Genomic DNA, 20,667 nt, shown 5'->3' on the forward strand with positions numbered 1-20,667 from the left:
GGTGGTTGCCATCAAGTCCAAAGGGGGAGATTGTTGGCATTATGATTTAAGTGTTGTCCTTGATGGCAACTCACTCAGAGGTTGGTACAGGTGATGGCAACTTAATCAGAAGACAGATCTCAGTACAGCATGCCAAGGAAGCTCATACACGCCGTTTCGTTAAGCCCAAGTCGCGTGTACACGCTAGTTCGATTCAGAAAAAGCGCGTGTATGTGGAAAGATTCCTTTGGTCCATGGTGGTTAGTCCTTGGAAGTTGTGCCTATGATTTCGGATCATTATGTCTCGACGGGCGTGTCGATCCCTAGTTTTAAAGTTGATGGTATTGTGCTACTATGGTTTTGGCTCTTAGTATTGAGAAAGACCTAAGGCTATATAAGGAGAAGAAGATCATTAGGCAATATCATCTTTCGACAAGGCTTGAATATCTAAGAGAGAAAGAGATCTGATATGCAGGGTTCGGGTTGCTTGATATGAGCTAAGGAGAAATCACATCGGCGGATGGAAGACTAGATCTAAGGACAAATCGGGATCTAATGGTTTGAAATGCTCTATTATGATATGGTTGATTATGCGTATTTCTAGATCTGCATACTGTCGCAATATTATGTTCTGGATCTAACTGATGTCTGGTACAGCTGCAAGTTGAGAGAATCTATTTTTAGATCTGTACGCAGGTTGGCTTAAGTAAAAACGCGTGTACACGCGGGTTTCGCTCATTGAAGTAGCGTATATCTCTTAAAGCTTATTTTGGGTTTTGTAGTTGGATCTGACTGTTATTGCAGAGTTCTGTAGACTGCTCTGGGTTCTGGTATCTGGTGATTGAGAGGGTTCAGTGGTTCAGTGATTCAAAGTTTGATAATTCTAGTATTGGTTGTTTTATGCTTCATGGATCTGTTATGAAAGTTGAATGAATTGGGTTCTACAGATTGAATGATGTGCTTCAGGAATATCCAGTCTGAAAATGTATGAAAAGTGGTACCTGAAAGAAAGAAGATTGTAGGCCTGCACCTACGTACTAGTATCTTGGCTAGTACAAGAGCAAAGGGGGTTGGAGCTCCCTTCCAAGGAAGTTTGGAGAACGAGAGAAGGTTGTAGCCTTCTGCAGGTTGTAGCCTGCGTACTGGTACAAGGCTGCACCAGTACAAAATATTGTAAACTGAAGTTTCTTATTAAAGAAAGATAGAGACAACTTGCAGCAGGTGGTTTTCACCCACATTGGGTTTCCACCTTATATCTTGGTGTTCATGTGTGTGGTTTTTGATCTGTTCTGTTATACTGCACCTGCTTACTGTTAATGAGGTGAATAATGTCCTAATGAACTTAACTGAAGAATAAGCTAACTAAATTATGAGTTTTCTTCTTATACGCTGTTTTACTTAACCACAGTAGTGTGTACACGCTGGTTCACCTAACTGAAGTAGCGTATATGTTTCTGAGCATGAAATTGAAAAAGTTTGATTGATCTGATAATACTGATTCACCCCCCCTCTCAGTATTATTTCCAACACTTTGCTCACACACGTATCATTTGCAATCACTTGACGGGAGGATTGATAATCTTCCTATCAAAGGCCAAGTCCTCAAACACTAGTTTCAATAGGCCGGGCTGCGCCCATGCCATGTACATAGTCTGCTTGCTGCTTGTTGTTTCATTTGGTTTGTTTTGCTTATTATCTTTGCTTTCGCTTTGTTTGATTCTACTTACTATTTTTGTTCATGTTCATTTTGTTTGTTTGATACGTTACTATTTTTGTTTCTAGAAATAAGTGCTCCCAACTACTACATTCTGGATTTTCAATACAGTATGTGGCTGAAATTTGAAGAGAATTGTGACAATACAACACTTGGCCCGTCTTGTGTCAATTTTCTCTGTGCTTGGTTACAACCTTCGACCGATGAAGTCCTGATGGAAAATATGAACCGTCTGTAAGGGAATCTTTGGTCCAACCATGAACCTATGTCCACACTAGGAATCCCCATGCCTGTACTCAATTTTCTGCTCTATGTGTTTAAGCTAATCCAACTAGTAGAAACAAAGAAGGGGAAAATCTAAATGACCAAACCTATGTCAGAGGTCTTACATGCTTCTCTGAAGGAACAACCTCTTCTGCTCTTAATAATTCAAGATCCCTCTTTTGCCCCAAAAATAAATAAGTGCATATGCACAGTTCTCTTAAAAAATACAAAGGTGAAAGAAGAGAAAGGCTTCCTACGCAAAGGGGTGAAGCATGCAACTCCACCGGGGTACTGAGTGTTCCTGCATGACTCCATCGAGGTACTATCTAGGCTTGCTGGCAGTAGAGCAACACCGGAGATGAAAACTTATACTCTAAAAATCTTCAACTCATGAACTAAAATAGCCTTCTTGGGTTCGAAACAATGAGATCTAAGCTGAACTTTTGATTGTGTTTAATTGAGTTGGCAAAGGGTAAACCATGTATGTCCATGGGGTAAGTGGGAAAACTGAAGTAACCTGCACAGCGATTCAATACTTCCCGAAAGACCAAGGCCCTGTGCTAGTAATGAACCAAAATAGAGAAGTTGTAGTTCTACAAGTGTGTTGCCAAGTGTTGTAGCGGCTACAACCACCCTCCAAAATTTAGGCCTGCACCAATTTCGGAACCTCCCTTGGAGAGTTTCACTTGATGACTTCACACACTCAGGTTCACTCCGTGAACTCGTGTGAGTCTTTACATTTTCCTTTCTTGTTTATTGCACTCAAGTCTCTACATGTTGATGTCTAAGTCATGCTTACAATCGTGTTTTGGTTATGCTCAAAGTCTTTGCTTCATATGTGTTTTTTGTGCTTGCCATGAAAGCATTTGTCGCACTCACACATGGAGTCACATTCATCGTCGCGCAAGCATTGTCTTGATCATGAATGATAAATCATGAGTGTCACACTTATCGCTTGCACCATCAGTTAGTCATGTTGAAAATGTGTGTCTGGATGGTTCGGTTGTTTTATCGTCAAGTCATGCGAGTTTGTGTTTGTATGATCACCTATGCATCTTTCTACTGTTCACACAATTAGTCATTTTTGTTGAAGTTCTGATGACCAGACTCCTCAGTTATAGCCAAACCATCACCCTACTTTTGACTTGATCGACTGTCAACCAAAGCAACGCAGAAGCACCAAGCTAGTTCTTTCAAGTTGTGCTACCTGTAAGCAACTCAAACAACACTCATGCTGGCCACCCTAACAATCGACTGGTTATTCGTTTCAGAAATTGCGTAGTACTCACGAGTAGGCCTCCCGCTGCCCATTAGTCAGCTCAGCTTAGAAATTGCATAGATATGATCAGCAAGTCGGCCTCCTGGCCTTAGTGTAGTTTTCCCAGCCAGTAGCTCCCAGCAGCAAACTTCATGTTCCCTCCAGGAATTGCACAGGTTCTGCTGCCAGTGACTGACCAGCCAATTGGCATTTTCATTTGGAAATTGTGCAGTTCTGGTTGCTAGTGACCCCAGAAACCAACTGGCAGTTCCCTCTATGAATTGCGCAGTTTTGGCTACCAGTGACCCTAGTAGCCAACTGGGAGTTCCCTCTGGGAATTGCATATTTCTTATTGCCAGTCTCCAAGGCAGTTCCCTAGAAAAATTGTACAATCCTTGCTTACTGACCCTTCATGTAGCCCAGACCTTTCCTCTAGAAAATTGCACAAATTTTCCTGTCCAACCCTTGCTAACTGTTCGTTCCTGAAAATGCGCAGAGCATGCCTGCCTTGCCATCCTGCAACCTAGACTGTCCCTCACAAAATTTGTGCAATTTTTCCTCCCAGTTGAGCCAAACCTTGCAGACAGTCACTGTTGACTCATATTATCTATCTCCATCCCTCAGTGACTCTTGCGCAATTGCCCAGATCCATCATCCCGCTTCATAGCCCTAGTGCCTCTCCCAGTCACCCGCATCTGAATGATCATGTGTCATGGTAGACTAGGAGTTTTTGGATTTGATGTCATCTCGTCATGAGTGACTGCAGGTATAGGTACACCAATAAACATGTCCAGACAACGAATGAGATGAACAAAGGGAGCACATGCAGATGGACAGGTTCACCAACAGATCAACAAACGAAGCATACGAAGCAGATGAACGTGACGAACATGCACCTTCGCGAAAAAGTGAGCCTTTCAAGCGTTCTAGCATGAAAGCAAGGAACAACATGATAAAGCTTCATCAAGAAAACCAAGGACCATCGAAGACTCCACTCACTTCGCCATGCAAAGGTGAAGCTATGATACACCATGAAGACATCCATCACTTAGCAGCACTCTAGCTCAACATGCACTCTAGCAACAACACAAATGTATCAACATTGTCATGTCAAGTCATGTCGAGTCAAGTCATGAGTCATGTTGCCCACATCTCCACTATGGGCTTGTTTTCAATCAATATAATGTAACGTGGAAGTCCAAGAGACCCACTTGTTAAACATTGAGTCATGTAAATCGAAAAGTCATGGAAGTTGAACAGTCATGAGGGTAGTCGAACAGCCACAAGGGTCAATTTCACCCTTGGCTATAAATACCCCCCTCATTTGTACATTAAAGGACTTTTCACCTCAACTCCTCTCACATGGCCAAGAGAGTCTGTAATCTTCTCTATGAGGAGTAAGTAGTGGCTACAATGCCCCGCTAATGGGGTTAATGATGTATGGTGTAACAATGTGTCTTGGAACTTTTGCTTAATTTAGAATCCTGTTAATAGGCCAGCACATTTTCACACATATATTGTATTTGTTGTAAGAATGATCTTTAACACTTGTAATGCATGTTCCTTTAGTTTGTTTTCTACATCTAAACTGATTCATTTATTCTAATGAATAGTCTATTAATTGAAATGTGTTGTATATGTTGTCAATGATGTCCCGTTTGTGTCGACTGCTCTGCCAGACATCAGGCAGACCTTTCACATGAACCTTGTTGTAACAACCATTGCACTCATTTGGACTGATCCGTGAGTGTTGTACATGTTATCTTACCTTGTATGTTGTGACTGTCGCATCTAAGTGGACTGCTCCAACAGAAGTTGTGTGTGTCCTTTTGTGTTGTGTGTTCCTAGCTGAGTTGGGACTGATCCCTTTCAACCTAGAACTCACCTTCACTCTCTTCCCCTCACAGTGAAACAAACATTGACACAAGTACACTTACACTCATGAGGCACATAAACCTCACTTCTCGAAGACAAAGCGAACCACTCTCCTATGCTGACAAGAAAGAGTTGAGGCAAATCCTTAAGACAATGGCAATCGAGCCATCATACTGGATGGGACTCCCACACCAAATTGTGTGAGGTCTAGTTGGGACTTCATACCAGGGTGATCCCCTGAATGTTGGCGGGTCCAACACCGTCAAAACCACCCATAGAATTAACCTATGGTATTGTAACTAAAAAAAAGACTATAAGTAACAAGTCACATTTTGTAAAAGGACAAGTTTTCCATCACATTATAGCTTTTAGAATTATTATCTATTTTAATAAATAAAAAAAATATTTGTGGTTTTATTTACTTTTTTTTATCTCCTCTTTTTTTTTTCTTTTTTTTTCCGGCATTTCAATTTTTCAGATCTTGGGGGCCTCTTGCCCGAAGATCCATTTCAATTTTTTAGATCTTGGGGGCCCCCAAGGTTTGGATCTATAGTAGAGTCGTCTTCCACAAGATTTGGATCTTAGGGGGAGGCATCCAAGATCTAAAAAGTTGAAATGGATCTTGGGGGGGGGAGGCCCCCAAGATCTGAAAAATTGAAATGCCAAAAAAAAGGAGAGAACACAAAGTAAATAAAACCAAAAAGACTTTTTTTATTAAAATAGAAAATAATTGTAAAAGGTACATTGTGATGGACAATATGTCCTTTTACAAAATGTTACTTGTTACTTATAGTCTTTTTTTCAGTTATAATATGACGAGTAAATTCCATGGGTGGGTAAATACCATGGGTGAATGAATACCATGGGTAGATGCCACTGACAATACCATGGGCGGATGAATACCATGGATGGATAAATACCATGGGTAAATGAATACCATGGGTAGATTCCTCTTTCCATTCAGATCAAGATATATCTTTGGAAGATGGATTCCATCATGAAGTGGTTGGTGCCTACAAACGTCTCTGAAGTTAGGAATTTTGTTGGGGATGCATAGTACCTGCATATATTCATATCTTCATTTTCATTAGTAGTTATACCAATCCACAACATATTAAGGAGTGGCAAGAGTTTCCAATGTGAGAAGAGTCAGTGTAAGGCATTTTGAGAGATGAAAAAAAATTATTCAAGCACTAGTACTGACATTAACCAATTCGTAGAATCCCTTTGAAGTGGAGACATTTGCGAATGGGTATGCCTTGGGAGTGATTTTAATGTAAGGAGGAAGGCATGTAAGCTATCATTTTGAAGCATTTCATGGAGTAGTTCTTAACTACCCTACCTATGAAAAGAAGCTCTATGTCGTGATACAAGCTATAAAAAAATTGGAAACATTATTCGATGGAAAGGATATGTCATCCACATAGATCACTAGATACTACAGTACATCTCGGCCTAGAGTAAGTTACAACAACTGAAACAATATAATTGTATTAGGTTATTATAATAGTTTAATTTAATAATTAAGTATAATAAGGGTAGTACAAACAAGTAGTTTGACATACTTCCATTGCCACCCACAAAAAAAATTATATCTTTGCAAACTATAATGCACATTAAGCCTTTCCCCTATGATGTGTATAGAGAGACATACCCAAAATATTAGGATTTCAAGGAGGTGTTTCAACAATTGCAAGGACAAATTCATGTAGAATATGGTGATGAAAGTGCTAGGTATCATCTCCAATATGTGTTCCTCTACATATTAGACAATTTTTGAGTTCCTAAAAGTGAGTGAATATAGCTTCTCAGAGAGGCTCACACATCCAAGGTTACGGGGAATTTTGGTGTTGGGAAGAATATTTCCAAATTGCATAGGTATGTGTGTTAGCCTAGAATGCAAGCAGATGTTACAATCTATAGTAGAGATTGTATACTTCTAATAGCAAGCCTAATAATATGAGAAAAAGGTCTATACCATCCCTTAACCATAACCACTTGTCCTTGGGAAAGTTTTTCTAGGGAATTTGTGGGGGATTTACCAACAATTAGGAAGGGACATGAATGCCTATTTGTTGAAGGATGTGCATTCTTATTCCCAATGAAAAGAATACTAAAGTGAAAGAATTAGAAAACATGTTCTCTTATATAGTCTAGGTGAACCTGAGGATACTAAGGAGAATATTTTTAGTTAAATACATTATATTTCTCAATTCATTTTGGACTATGTTATAGGAGAAGATGGAAAAGAATTTAAAAAGCTTTACAACATTTCATCAACACATAAATAAGAAAATAGTAGTCCATAGGACCTGGTGCATCTTTTTAGAGTTACAATCAAAATAATTTGAAGACCTAGTACGAAAACCCGGTATATATATAACATTCTTATAATAGAGCAATCCACCACTTCTACTAGTAAGTCCCCCTTTTCAAATTTGTTTTGGACTTTTCCCACCTTTATTATTAGATGTTGTATATGGACAATAAGGAGGAGTGAGGGAGGATCTCATAAGGGATGCATTAAGATAAGAAAAAATTGTTGAGAAGAATAGGAAGATGCATTTGCAAGTACATAAAATGTTAAAGAAGTCATATGAAAAAATAAAGGCCATGCATTATCAACACAAAATAGAGAAACCACTAAGATTGGGAGACAAAATATGGTTATACTTGAACAAGGAAGGTCTATAGTGTCTTGGTATAGAGGTCAAGGCTCCATGATATGGCCCTTTTAATATTTTCGAAAAGGTGGGGAATAATACCTACAAACCTATTCTACCTCCACACATGCTTATTTACTCAATAGTGAATGTGGAGAATATCAAAATCTATGAGCCTTCCATGTGGGATTAAGAGAAGGGGCAAGTCCTACTTTGCATAGAGGACTTAACACCAGATGCTTAGGTAGAGTTAGTAGAGGAAAAAATTTTGCACAAGATGCCAAAAACTACAATATAATCACAGCATGGCCTTTGATAAATTGGATTGAAAGGACAAATTCTAGGCAAAGAAAAATGGTACTCCAAGGAAAAGTTGGAAGAAATTTTTTCTCACTTTATTTATTAAGGATTTTGGGTACCAAAATCCTCCAAAAATTGGGAGCTATGATTTGAATTGGATCATCATGCTATTTTTCATCTATCTCATTACTTTTATAGTGGACAATTTAAAGGAATTATCTTGTAGGGTAATTTTTATCGATGGATCCCAGTTTGGAGAATTGGGATATGAAACCTTCTAGATCCATTTTGAGGAACTAAATGACATTTTTAATTTCCAAATTTTATCTCCTTAGTACAATACCATAATACACTATTCTACACTCAAATACCTTTCCAATTATGCAAGGATTGTAAAAATTGAAGCTCGTATGCAAAATTTATGCCTCTTGCAAGTTGACCTAACATGTTTACCACCATGGTACAAGTTGATACCATGTTATCCCAATTTACTCATGCATATAATCATATGATTCTATTTATTAGATTTAACAAGGAAATATAGTACTACCAATTCAAGTGTATTCTCAATAATGTTGATGACAAAAAGGTAAATAAGGGAGCCATATAAGTGACCAAATATTTTTTTCAAGGTGGTTGTTCGAGATATCATCATTTTATTCTCTTTACCATGGCTTGTTATATTGGAGAATATTTAGTCTCATATTGGTATTATATTACATTAGCATGGCATTAATGAATTATATCCATCACTAAATCTCCTCATATAAGAGAGAAAAGCCTAATCCAAGGAGTGTTCCAATTATCATTCCAACATGGGATAACAAAATTGTCACCAGTGGGTAGTCACTCCATTCCCAAAAGATCAATAATAGTGTTGGGAGAAGTTATAGCATGAAATAGGAAAGGTAATTACCAATTTGGTGTGCAAATAAGAAAATGATGATGAAGATGTACCTACTAACATTAAGGGAAATTTGAGGTCTGAAATGGGCCTTTTAAAGAAAATAATCAAAAGAAAAATTATGAGTTTTAAAATGGAAAGAAAAAAATATAACTTTTTTAATCATACTTTTGACGTATCTCCTTATAGGTTTACCCAAATTTCAAGTGTAAGCACTTATTGGATGTGGAGTTTTAACTCTACGTACAACAAGTGCTTAAACTTGAAATTTTGGTAAACCTATAAGGAGAGCTAAAAATATGATTTAAAAACATATTTTTCTTTTTTTTCCTCCAAAATCATTTACCATTATGGTTGACATCATCATCTTGAAAACTATTGGTTCTTTCAAAGTTAATTTTTATATTACATTTTTTGTTTTAAGACCCATTTTTTCCTCAAAATTACCCTAATGTCATATCTTTTTTAAAATATCTTATGGATTTTGTTAGGATTATTATCCTCACCCAAGTGTTGGAAGTTTACTCTTACCATAAAGCTAGTAGAAGGATTTATATCCTGATATTTCTTTCCCCCACATTCATCACTTGATTCAATGTTTCCTCTCCAAGAGTCATGCCCATCTTCCTTGTTGATTTTACCTTCCTCCTATTAATAAATAATACATATGGATATGGTGTGCATTATGGTTGACTCTTTAAGGCAATGTTAATGTAGCCCAATTATCAAGGAATACATTTTTGAAGGAAATAACATTTCCCCATGCCAACCTAGAAGAAACCAATAAGAAAAGGAGAACCTAGAAACACTAAATGAAAGCCACATTTATAGAACATATAAGACCAATGGAAACATGCATGTCAAATAAACGAAACATCTTAAGACACATCATTAATAGGATAAGGCACATATCAACAATATCATTTTTCACCATCTCTTAAAATGAGAGAACACAATTTTGGCCTCCATATATCTCCAACTCACTAGAATTTAATTAAAAGAAAAATGGATGCTTTTGTCCCAACCTTTAACAAAGACAACTCCTATAGTTATAAGAGCATGAATGGCACCTATACAGAATCCAAAAAACTAAATGGAACTGGTGTCTCTCTCCTAATGAATCGTTGTTTATTTTTATTTTAAAAGTATTTTATTTTTTATTTAAATATATACTTGTAAATATTTCAGTATATCATTTTTTATAATTTGATATATATTAATTGAAAATAATTATGTAAAAAGAAATAGTCTTTATAGAAATGCTATTTTAACTTTTATTTATTTAAAATATGCTCATTAAATTAAAGTATAAAAACACTTTTATACATCTAAATTTGTATTCTCTAACATATCATTCATTGTATTTTTATTTGCCAAATAAACCAATATAAACCTCCATGAAAACATAGATATAATTAAAGTATTAATTAATAATTAGGCATAAGCATATTCCCTCTTTGAAGAGTTGATTCAAGCTAATAGTCTTGCCCTTTAGAAGTTGATTATAGTGGAGGTTTCACGAATAATAATATACCATCCTTTTTAAGGTTCCTTTCCGATTGAGTATAAACTTAGAATTTTTTTCAAAAGGATCCACTTGTTATCAAATTAGTGCTAGTAGAAGTTGTATATCATTTTATTTATCATAATAATCAAACATTAGACTCTTTGGTTAATTGAGCTTGATCCTTAGACCTTGATGTCATTAGTATTAATGAGAGAAGTGTATCTCCCAATTCGCTAATTAACCAAGATATCAATACGAAGTTACCAAATTTGCATAGTTGGGGCCTCTGCCATGTTGAACCATGTGGTTGTTTCGTGAACAAAGGTTTTAAAATAGGGCAAGTCCACTCTCTATGCATGGTTGTGGAGGGTGATGTGCAAAGTCATACCGACTCGTTTAATTTAACTTAAGATGGATTTGATGGCCCCTCTTATGAATGAAAATAGAAGGTATTCACCTTTAGTGCCTCTGCTCTCTCGGGATGAAATTTGAATAATGTATAACCCTTTCCCATGTTGGAACTAGATGGTGATGAAGTTTAGTTTAATGTCGACTCCTGAATCCTTGTGGAGAGTTGATATCTTAAAATGAGAATCAATTGCAATAATTAGTCTGGATTTAGGGATGTATATGACAATGATGATAAGATGTAGGAGCCAATGTCTAACAATTGTGCAACAAATTTGATACCCTTTCAGGTTGGGATGTTCTTTGTCTTTTTTTACCAAGTAGATGAATTTGGTAGTTTGTCTATGTCTAAAGAGAATTTTTTCAATTATTTGGGAGTTTTTTCAATCTTTGGGGATTTTTTTTAATATGTGGCCATCATTCCTATAATTTGCAATAGTGAGCAGTGTGGAAGAAATGGAGAAAATCTAATTTGTGTCTCGTAGGTTGGCAAGGACATCGTAGGTTTGAGATTGAAGAGAAGGTACTTTACAGTTGGCATAAACTACTATCTTAGTAAAGAACTTCTACTTAATGGAGTCTAAATTTAGCTAGGATAATGTTTAGGAGCAAGTATCATAATATAATTGATCAATAGCTCCAAAACCTGTAAGAGGAAATATTATAAATGAAGATTAGGTATAACCAATTGGTTTCTAGTTTATCTACCACAATAGAGGACCTTGTAGAATAGAGGACCGTGTTGTGTACGGTTGGGGATGAAATTGGACATATGTGACATCAAATGGAGGAATTTTAAACGGAAAGGCACATGGGTGTTAGTCATCTTCGGATTCTAGTAACTTAGTCTTTTTTACTCATATGTATCTTTCTAATTGGGATACTATTGACCACTCCCCGAAAACAAGATATATGCTCAGGGAAGAGACATTGTAACTTAAAATTAATTGCCATGAAATGTAAGTTTTACTGGCTTTTGGGGTTGTTCCAAAGAGTATATTAATAGAATAAATATTGAATAGGTGAATTATTTCTAAGTATTATGCTAGACATTAGGTAGGAGGAAAATATGGATCTCAAACATAAATACAAGAAATTTTGTAAATTGACACAAAGGTTTGCACATAAAGGATATATTTGTAACATAAATTATTTTCTATTCCGATTATAAAAAAGATAACATCTAATCAAATTGTAGGCATAATTGAACTAGTAATTAATATAGGGGACTATAGAAACTTGACTATGACCAAAAGTAACTAATCGTTGGAATTTGAGTTAGAATTAGCTTTGTAATGTTTTGAAAATTCAATAAATATTTTTTATAAATAAAATAATAAATTATTTTGAATAATACTTATGGTAAAAATATTTTAATATTATATATTTTTATATTGTAAACTATTTTGTTTATTATGTTTTAATTTTTAAATTGCTATACATATTTCATTGAAATAGTTTCTCACAATAAATATAATAAAAATAATTGAAATCTATACTATGAGGGTTGGTTTTTTTAGTAAATATTTTTTTGTTTAAATGAATGAAATAGTTGAAAATAAAATAAAAACAAATATACACACATGCATAATAAACATAATTTTTTTCCTTTGGAAACTTCTATAGGGAAAAACCTATATGGAGTATGAGGCTAATTTGCTCTCTTTTCTTTGGTATGAAAATATACAAGTACAACGAAAGATGTACTCTCTATGAAGTTACCTTGTGGTATCTCAACCCATTCTTTTCTCCTCTCTACCTTCTTACTTCTAGTTTCTCTAGTCAACTATGAAACTAAATACAATAGCATAGGATGGAACCTCTACTCCTCCTAAGCACGTGATATTTAACATAGCCCAATAGCCAACTAGGGGTAAGATTTGACTCCCTCCATGCTCAACCAAGTTATCTTTTTGTTCTTTTAGAGTCTTTTTAAAAGACTAAGTGGATAGCCTCATTTGCATGAGTAATGAGCCATGAAATGGCATCCTCTCATACCATGGTGGTCAACAAGCTAACTGTAATTCTTACATAGTTGGAAAAGTGTCTGAATGTAGATCAATCCTAAATATCCTATGGTTGTGCACTAAAAATGACAATTTTTTATTCCAAAAAATGTCTTATAATGCCTCAAAATAACTCACTAAGGTTTCAAACTCCAGTTATTCAATCTCTTAACCCATTGTGAAAAAAAGCCCACAAATTGTCTTATTTTTTCCACTTAAAAAGCTCAAAATAAATAACGAATAATATAATAATCCAATTTATATCATATTTTAAATGAACATACTTTTTTCAAAGTAATACAATTTATTCAATTAATAATAATATAATAGTTATCAACATTTTTTGTTTCATAGTGGGAAAACCTATCATAATTTTGTCAAACCATCAATGAAGACAATCATCACTCACTACTATTAATAAATACGTTCATTGTTATTAAAAAAAACAATTCCACCTCAAATCACCTGTTGATGATCTCTGATGAAACATCTTTCACTCCTACTAACCTTAACAAATTTCTAAAAACTAACTCTTAACCAAACAAAACACTTTTAACTAACTATTCTTAATTAATTTAACTAGTAATAATAAATATATGTATATAATATATATATATATATATATATATAATATATGAACCATTTGAAAATCATATAAACGAAAAAAATATACATCATATAATACAGATATTTTTGGTACTTGTCCCATTCCAAAGGAACCTTGCACTTTACATCATCATATCCTCTTCCCCACTTCCCTATAAAATAAGATATATCTATCACAACATCATAACCAAGCATTCCTAACATCACACCTCTCCTCATAGACTCCTTTGTCTTTTTCAAATCGCAATATAGTGCAATAATGGTATGTGTGATTTCAATTTATTGATGTGACCGTGAAAATAATGGAAAGAGATTGAATTATTTTAAATTGAGATTTGATGGGCTAGCATAAAGATAAGTGGGGAAGTTCAATATAAAGTACAACCACCATGGAAAGTGAGCACTATACTTTAAACCAAAGTGAGCACCATACCTTAAACCAAAGTGAGCACCATACCTCAGGCCTGGATATTAGAGACCACTACTTTAAATCAAAGCCAACAATATGGAATATGTGTGTCAACTTTAAACAAATAAATAACATTAAGCACTGAATTACTTACGTATGTAATGTCCAATCTGTACCATCTAGCGTGTTCTGGCGCATTATTGAGTTGTCATGTCGATACTGCTTTAAATATATTGCTTACCACTCTATGGTTTTGCCATATGTTCAATTTGCAAGAGTTGCCACCTTGGCACTTCGTGGTCCTCTGTGTCATGAAGTGTATAATGCTTTTCACTTTCGATGGAATCGTAATGGATGCACAGTCACATGTTTATGAAAAGCAAGACCTAGTAAATCGAATTAGATGGAAATTCCAAATGGAATTAGGTTAAATTTAGATGTGGATGCCACTTAATAAACATGAAAATTACTTTAAAATTTAATTATCAGAATAATCCGAGATTGTTAGCATCATAAATCATTTAATTCGCAAATGAATTCAATTAATAATTTTAATATATAGACACATGAATCAGGCGAGAGAAAATAAAATTTAAAATCAAGATACCTTGGATTTTGAATTTGACAAATTCATGTTTAAAAATAAATTAGAATCCATAAGTATAAAATGCAAGACATGGGTCAGTTTTCATTAGAAAATGTTGGGAGTCGTGATTATTATAATGGAAATGGCACGTTTTATCCTCTCTGTTCCCTCTTTCTAACTCACCATCTTTTATCATCAATCTTACTGTAGTTCTCTTTCCAGATTTTGGTGGCTATAAAAGTACCCTGGCATGTTTCATTATTCCACGTTCTATTGCTCTTCCTTTCCCTGCTTGTGGGTAAGGTTTCTCTGGGTGTGTAGGGATCGAAGAACGTAAAATTCTTGAGTTTCCATGGAGATGAACATGGAGATGGAGGATTCTGTCACACAGGCTTCAAATAAGGCGGATGTGTCCCTGAAAGAATTGCAGTACAGACTTGCAGAATTTGCAAGAGTTAGAGACTGGGATCAGTTTCACAGTCCTCGTAACCTTCTTCTAGCACTTGTATGTATATAAATTTATACTAGTTTCTATATGATAGATGTTTAGCTAACTTATTTTTATGTATTACAAATTCCAGAAATATTAAATAAATCTCTCTTATGTCCATTTGCAGAGTCCAGAAATATAAACCACCTGCAATCGCAGAAATATTAAATAAATCTTTCTTATGCCCATTTGCAGAGTCCAGAAATATTAACTACGTCTGTGGATGCCCTTGTTGATAATTAGAATTTGGGTTGATGGAACTTTGGTGTGTGACTGCAGGTGGGAGAAGTTGGGGAACTTTCTGAAATATTCCAGTGGAAAGGAGAAGTTGCCAGGGGACTGCCTAACTGGAGCAACTCTGATAAAGAGCATCTGGGAGAAGAACTCTCGGACGTCCTGCTATACTTAGTCCGTCTGGCCGACATCTGTGGCTTGGATCTTGGCCAAGAGGCCCTCAGAAAGCTCGTCAAGAATGCTCAGAAGTACCCAGTTGATAGATGTGAGGTTAACAATAATAATCATAGTAATGCTAATGCTAATGCTCAGCACAACATTGTAAATTCAGAAAAGCCCAACGGCTATCATTAGCTAGCGTGATCATGCCCCGCTTCAAATAAGCCTATACCAGGAAATAAATTGTAGAGATTCACAGTGTACAGTTGTGTTGGTGTGATGTTGAATTGTTCCGATGCGGGAATCCTAATGGGCTTTGTTATTGTTTTCTATTTTAATGAAAAAGTGGGAATTAGAGGAATATTTTGATGTGATTTCTGCCATTACTCTTTAGGGTTGGAATGTTTTGCTTTTGTTTGTTTAAATGTAGTTTATTATATTAATTTTGTACTGGCTAAGTTCACTAATAATATCTGCCATTAAAGGAGATAACAAGAGTTTGAGATAACAAGAGTTTCTAAATTTAGGAAAGAAAATTAGAGACCTTCTTTACCACACTACGTGCACTCAGTTCTACCCAACAATATCTATAATTAAAATAGATAAATCTCAATATACACAAACATATTATAGCAGATAAATCTCAATATACACAAACATGTTATAGCCTGAGTCTCGAAACATGGGAAAGAAAACCACAGACAGCCACACTATTTGCACCAAGCTCCACCTTGCGCCAAGCTCCACGTCACACTGGTGAGAATGGATTTATTTATTTATATTTATGTTGCATGAGTTTTTTGAACGTGGAAAAGTTGGGATCTTGGATATGTATGTCAGGAAAGGCTAAGAATTTCTTCAAAATTTACCAAAAATGGCTAATAGGAAAAGCCATAATATTATATAATAAAAAATTAAAAATGTTTTTTTAATTATATAATTTATGTAATAATTAAAATTAATATTAAAATATTAAAATCAATTTAAATATATAAATAATAATTATATAATTTCTGTTATATATAAATATATTCTTATATATTTATGTCAAGTTAATTATCATTTTTTTTACACTTGACCCATCTTTGAAACAGTCTGGGTTAAAAATAAAAAGGATTAGTTACATATGTTTTTCTAGTTATCCTTAAAAGATAAAGCAAAGCAACTCTAATGTTTAAGCATTGACTTCCACATACAATATGCACACAAAATCTTCAGTGATATATATACATAAACAACAAAAGAAATTCTCATTAGCATGACATCCAGATATCTGCCCAGTTGCCACACTCTTCCTTGCTCAATTAAGGATATCTGTGTTAAGGATGTCTTTGGCCTTTCTTCCTTCGAAGGTTTCAACATAGGATCATGTTTTGTGGGCAGTTTAACATATTTTTCTACAGGTTTTGTATTCGCCAACCCAAAGCCGAAAATCAAAACAAAAGTCTTCAAAGCTCCTGAAACTTTCCCAACTCCATTGCAAATCCAACTGAAAAAATAACGTTCCCATACAATTCCAAAACTCTAGCTAAAACTATACAGTTCCAAAACTCTAACTAAAACTATTAAAACTAGTTTCCCACCTCTCTACAACAGTTTTTGTGTAACAGAGAGAGAGATATATATATATATATTCTTTCTTTACTTTCACATACCTACACAACGGTCGTCGCCAGACATTTACAGTGACAAAGATGGGGGCAGAAATGTAACTGTTGAAATCATTAGATAAGTGTGCAAGTGTTTAAAGTTGGAGATAAAACTTTAAAATTCATGTTCCAATGTTTATTGTCGGAGATACAACTTTAAAATTCATGATAACTTTTATTTCAGTTCTTTTTCTAAATCTACTGGACTCCTAGACTGCATGGAAGGATATGAGGAGGTATGTATATTTTTATTGGCTGTATATATATTTTTATTGGCTGTATTGCTGGTTAATTTACTTTTGTCTATTTTCTTCGAAACAGTTTTGTTTATTAGATATTTGACTGTTCATAAGATATATTTAATGTCATATGGTTTTTAGGAGTGCCAAAACATAATATAGTTTCCCAGATAAATTGTATATTATAATTAGATAAAAATAAATCATATCTATATCTATATTTTGATCTTATAATACATTATGCTTTTTTCTTACTGAAAAAAAAACTTTTTATTTCTGTACTGTGTTTGATTGCTATGTTATTAGTACTCTATGTCGATTGCAGACCTTTGCTGATTGTTTATGTTTGGTGATGTCTGAAGCGAATCTTTATTTATTATTGTGTGTCTCTTGGATCTTTAAATTTAAATATATTTAAGTGGTTAACTTTTTAATTTAAAAACATTTAAATTGTCCAATTTTATACCGATTATATATGACAAATTTCATTTATGTTTAAATTTACAACAACTTAAACTCAAATATATCTCACAAATAAATAAATATCAATTAAAACTCTGACAGTAAGACATGCATAGTTATGCAGAATCACAGGACAACTGTTGCTTAAAATGAGCTGCGATGCACCGTATTTTTATTTATTTATATGGATTTTTTAATATTCTGGAATATGTTTAAATGTCCACTCAAAAGGCATAAGTCCAATATCAAGTTACAGAGCCTTTCAGTGGAGTGAGTTTTTTCAATATTAATGAACTGAAATGAAATAAACAGAGAAGAAAGATAGTGACTCTGGGTGGAGTGAGTCGATAGTGACTCTGGGTGGAGTGAGTCTTTTTTTTTAAGTAGTGTTGGTATCTTTCCCAGTAAAATTAAAATTAAATTACAATGAGCAATGATAGGAAAAGTATACATGAGAATGAGTTGCAATTAACAATTTGTTTAAATATATTTTCGAAGATTAAAATCAAAGATTAAATATATATTTAAATATTTATTATTTTAAATAGATTATTTAGAGTTTCTAACTGGAAAGTAATTTTCTTTTCAAAATGTATAGATTAATTAAAATATATTAATGATATATAATATATAGTTTTATTGTTTTAAGGGGTGGAAATTGAATGGGTGATTTCATATTAAGGAATGTTTTAATACAGCCTTTAATTAATATTAAGTTATTTTTTATTTTTTATGGAGAAGTTTAATTTGGTATCATCATATTATCAATTAATATTAAGTTATTTTTTATTTTTTATGGAGAAGTTTAATTTGGTATCATCATATTATCATATTATGATGTATAAATTGCAAAATTTAAAGTTCAAATCTTTAAAATTATTTATCCCACATAAAAATATTGTTTGTTTTTAATAATATTAACTAGGAAATTCAAAGTTCAAATCATCATAATTATTTACCCCACATAAAAATGTTATTTTTTATTCTTAATAATATTATTTTTGTTGTAGAAATTTTGTGAACTAAAATTAATACTATTATATTAAAAATAGTTAATATTAAAAATAATCAATATATAAAATATAGTATTTATAATCTTTCATATATCATATAGTATCTAATTTATATATATCATAATTTAATTTAAATATTTTGAATATATATCATAATTTAATTTAAATATTTTATATTTAAAAGAATATTAAGCAATGATCTTATACTTTTATTGAACTAATTTAATGTTGTCTAATTTATATAGATCATAACTTAATTTAAACCTTTCATATTCAAAAGAATACTAAAGAATGAGGTTAAGTTTTTATTGAAGTAATTTAATGTTCTTATAAATATGTGATAATAGTTAAATTTTTGAAATTAATTCATTACAAATACATCATGATATTTCAATTCATTTCCAAGTTCTCATTAATAAGGAATAATTTGCATATTGAAATTTTGTATTATGTATTAAGTTTGAATTCTCTTATAAAACAATTTAACACTTTTACAAACACCAAAAAAAACTCAAAATCAAAAAATTATTTAATATTCATTTAAACATTTTATGAGCAATAAGCAATTTATATAATACATATCCATAATTAATAACAAAATATCTAAAAAAAAATAACAAAAAAAAAAAAAATAAAACAAAAACTACTAAATTGACTGATTATCACAGTACCCACAAATTACATCAAATGTACTAATCAACCCTTTAAAATTTGTTAAAAAAAAAACACATTTCCAACCATTCATCTCATCTGCCCATAAAACCATGTGCATATCTACTTTCCCTAAAACACTCGTTAAAATTTTTTTTGAATTTAATATCATATCAACCAAGAATATTTGCTATTTAATAATCATTCCCTATGATTTATTAGTACACAAATTTATGTTTTATTCCTAAATAAAGAGGGCTATCAACTATGATAGTGCAGTATCAAAATCAATGACAAAACATTTAAGAATAAATTGTCATGCAATCCTTAAAAAGAACTTTAATCAATACATATGAGGAAAATAATAGCAAGATCACATACTTCCAAATCAAATATTGGAGAGGTCCAGAAATGTGTGACAGCTTAGAAAATGTGTCATGTACGGTAGAGACACAACACTGACATCCACCAACAATGAGTTTACTGCAGGAATATATTGAAATATTTTGATATGATGTGAATTGGAAAGAAACAAAATGAAATGAGGAGATCGATGTAAATCAAAATGAGTTGTACTTTTAAAACACTAATAACTTGCAATATTTTAACACCTGGATCGATACAGAGAGGCGTATAAAGCCTATTGGTTCATTCACCGAACATGCACGCTGTAAAGCTGACACTAAGATATGATTTTTTCACTTAAAAAAAATTATGAAGACATAAGTTTTTTATTTATAAATCTATTCCAAAAATCAAAATTCTAAAATATGATTTTTTTATCTACTAAAAAAATCATGAAGATATCCCAGTATCTATTGTTCATTCACTGAAAAACATCAAAATTCTAAAATATGATTTTTTTATCTAAAAAATCATGATGATATGGGCTTATAAAGTCTATTTGTTCATTCAAAATAAAATTTAAATCTATTCCAAACATCAAAATTCTAAAATATGATTTTTTTATCTACTAAAAAAATCATGAAGATATCCCAGTATATATTGTTCATTCACTGAAAAACATCAAAATTCTAAAATATGAATTTTTTTATCTAAAAAATTATGAAGATATGGGCTTATAAAGTCTATTTGTTCATTCACTAAACATGCTAGCTGTAAAGCTTAGATCAAAATAAAATTTAAATCTATTCCAAACATCAAAACTCTAAAATATAATTTTTTTTATCTACTAAAATAATCATGAAGATATCCCAGTGTCTATTGTTCATTCACTGAAAAACATCAAAATTCTAAAATATGATTTTTTTATCTAAAAAATCATGATGAT

At 33.1% G+C, this 20,667-nt stretch overlaps 1 protein-coding gene across 1 annotated transcript; it reads left to right on the plus strand.

Moving 5' to 3' along the window:
• The first annotated feature begins 14,721 nt into the window (after positions 1-14,721).
• Positions 14,722-15,729, plus strand: LOC149263407 (uncharacterized). Its single transcript, XM_089387704.1, has 2 exons — positions 14,722-14,984; positions 15,249-15,729. Exons 1-2 carry the CDS (start codon positions 14,832-14,834, stop codon positions 15,555-15,557), a joined length of 462 nt encoding a protein of 153 aa, XP_089243830.1. The 5' UTR covers positions 14,722-14,831; the 3' UTR covers positions 15,558-15,729.
• The last annotated feature ends 4,938 nt before the right edge of the window (positions 15,730-20,667 follow it).

Source organism: Pinus tabuliformis, chromosome 6 (assembly GCF_031772625.1).
Source record: "Pinus tabuliformis cultivar Carrire ecotype Pingquan chromosome 6, CPIR1, whole genome shotgun sequence".
Lineage (NCBI taxonomy): Eukaryota > Viridiplantae > Streptophyta > Pinopsida > Pinales > Pinaceae > Pinus > Pinus tabuliformis.

Bases quoted from the DNA above. Each gene is read 5' to 3' on its own strand.
- LOC149263407 (XM_089387704.1), top strand. From the start codon at position 14,832: ATGGAGATGAACATGGAGATGGAGGATTCTGTCACACAGGCTTCAAAT. The intron at 14,985-15,248 runs GTATGTATATAA...GTGTGACTGCAG, and splicing joins GTAACCTTCTTCTAGCACTT to GTGGGAGAAGTTGGGGAACT.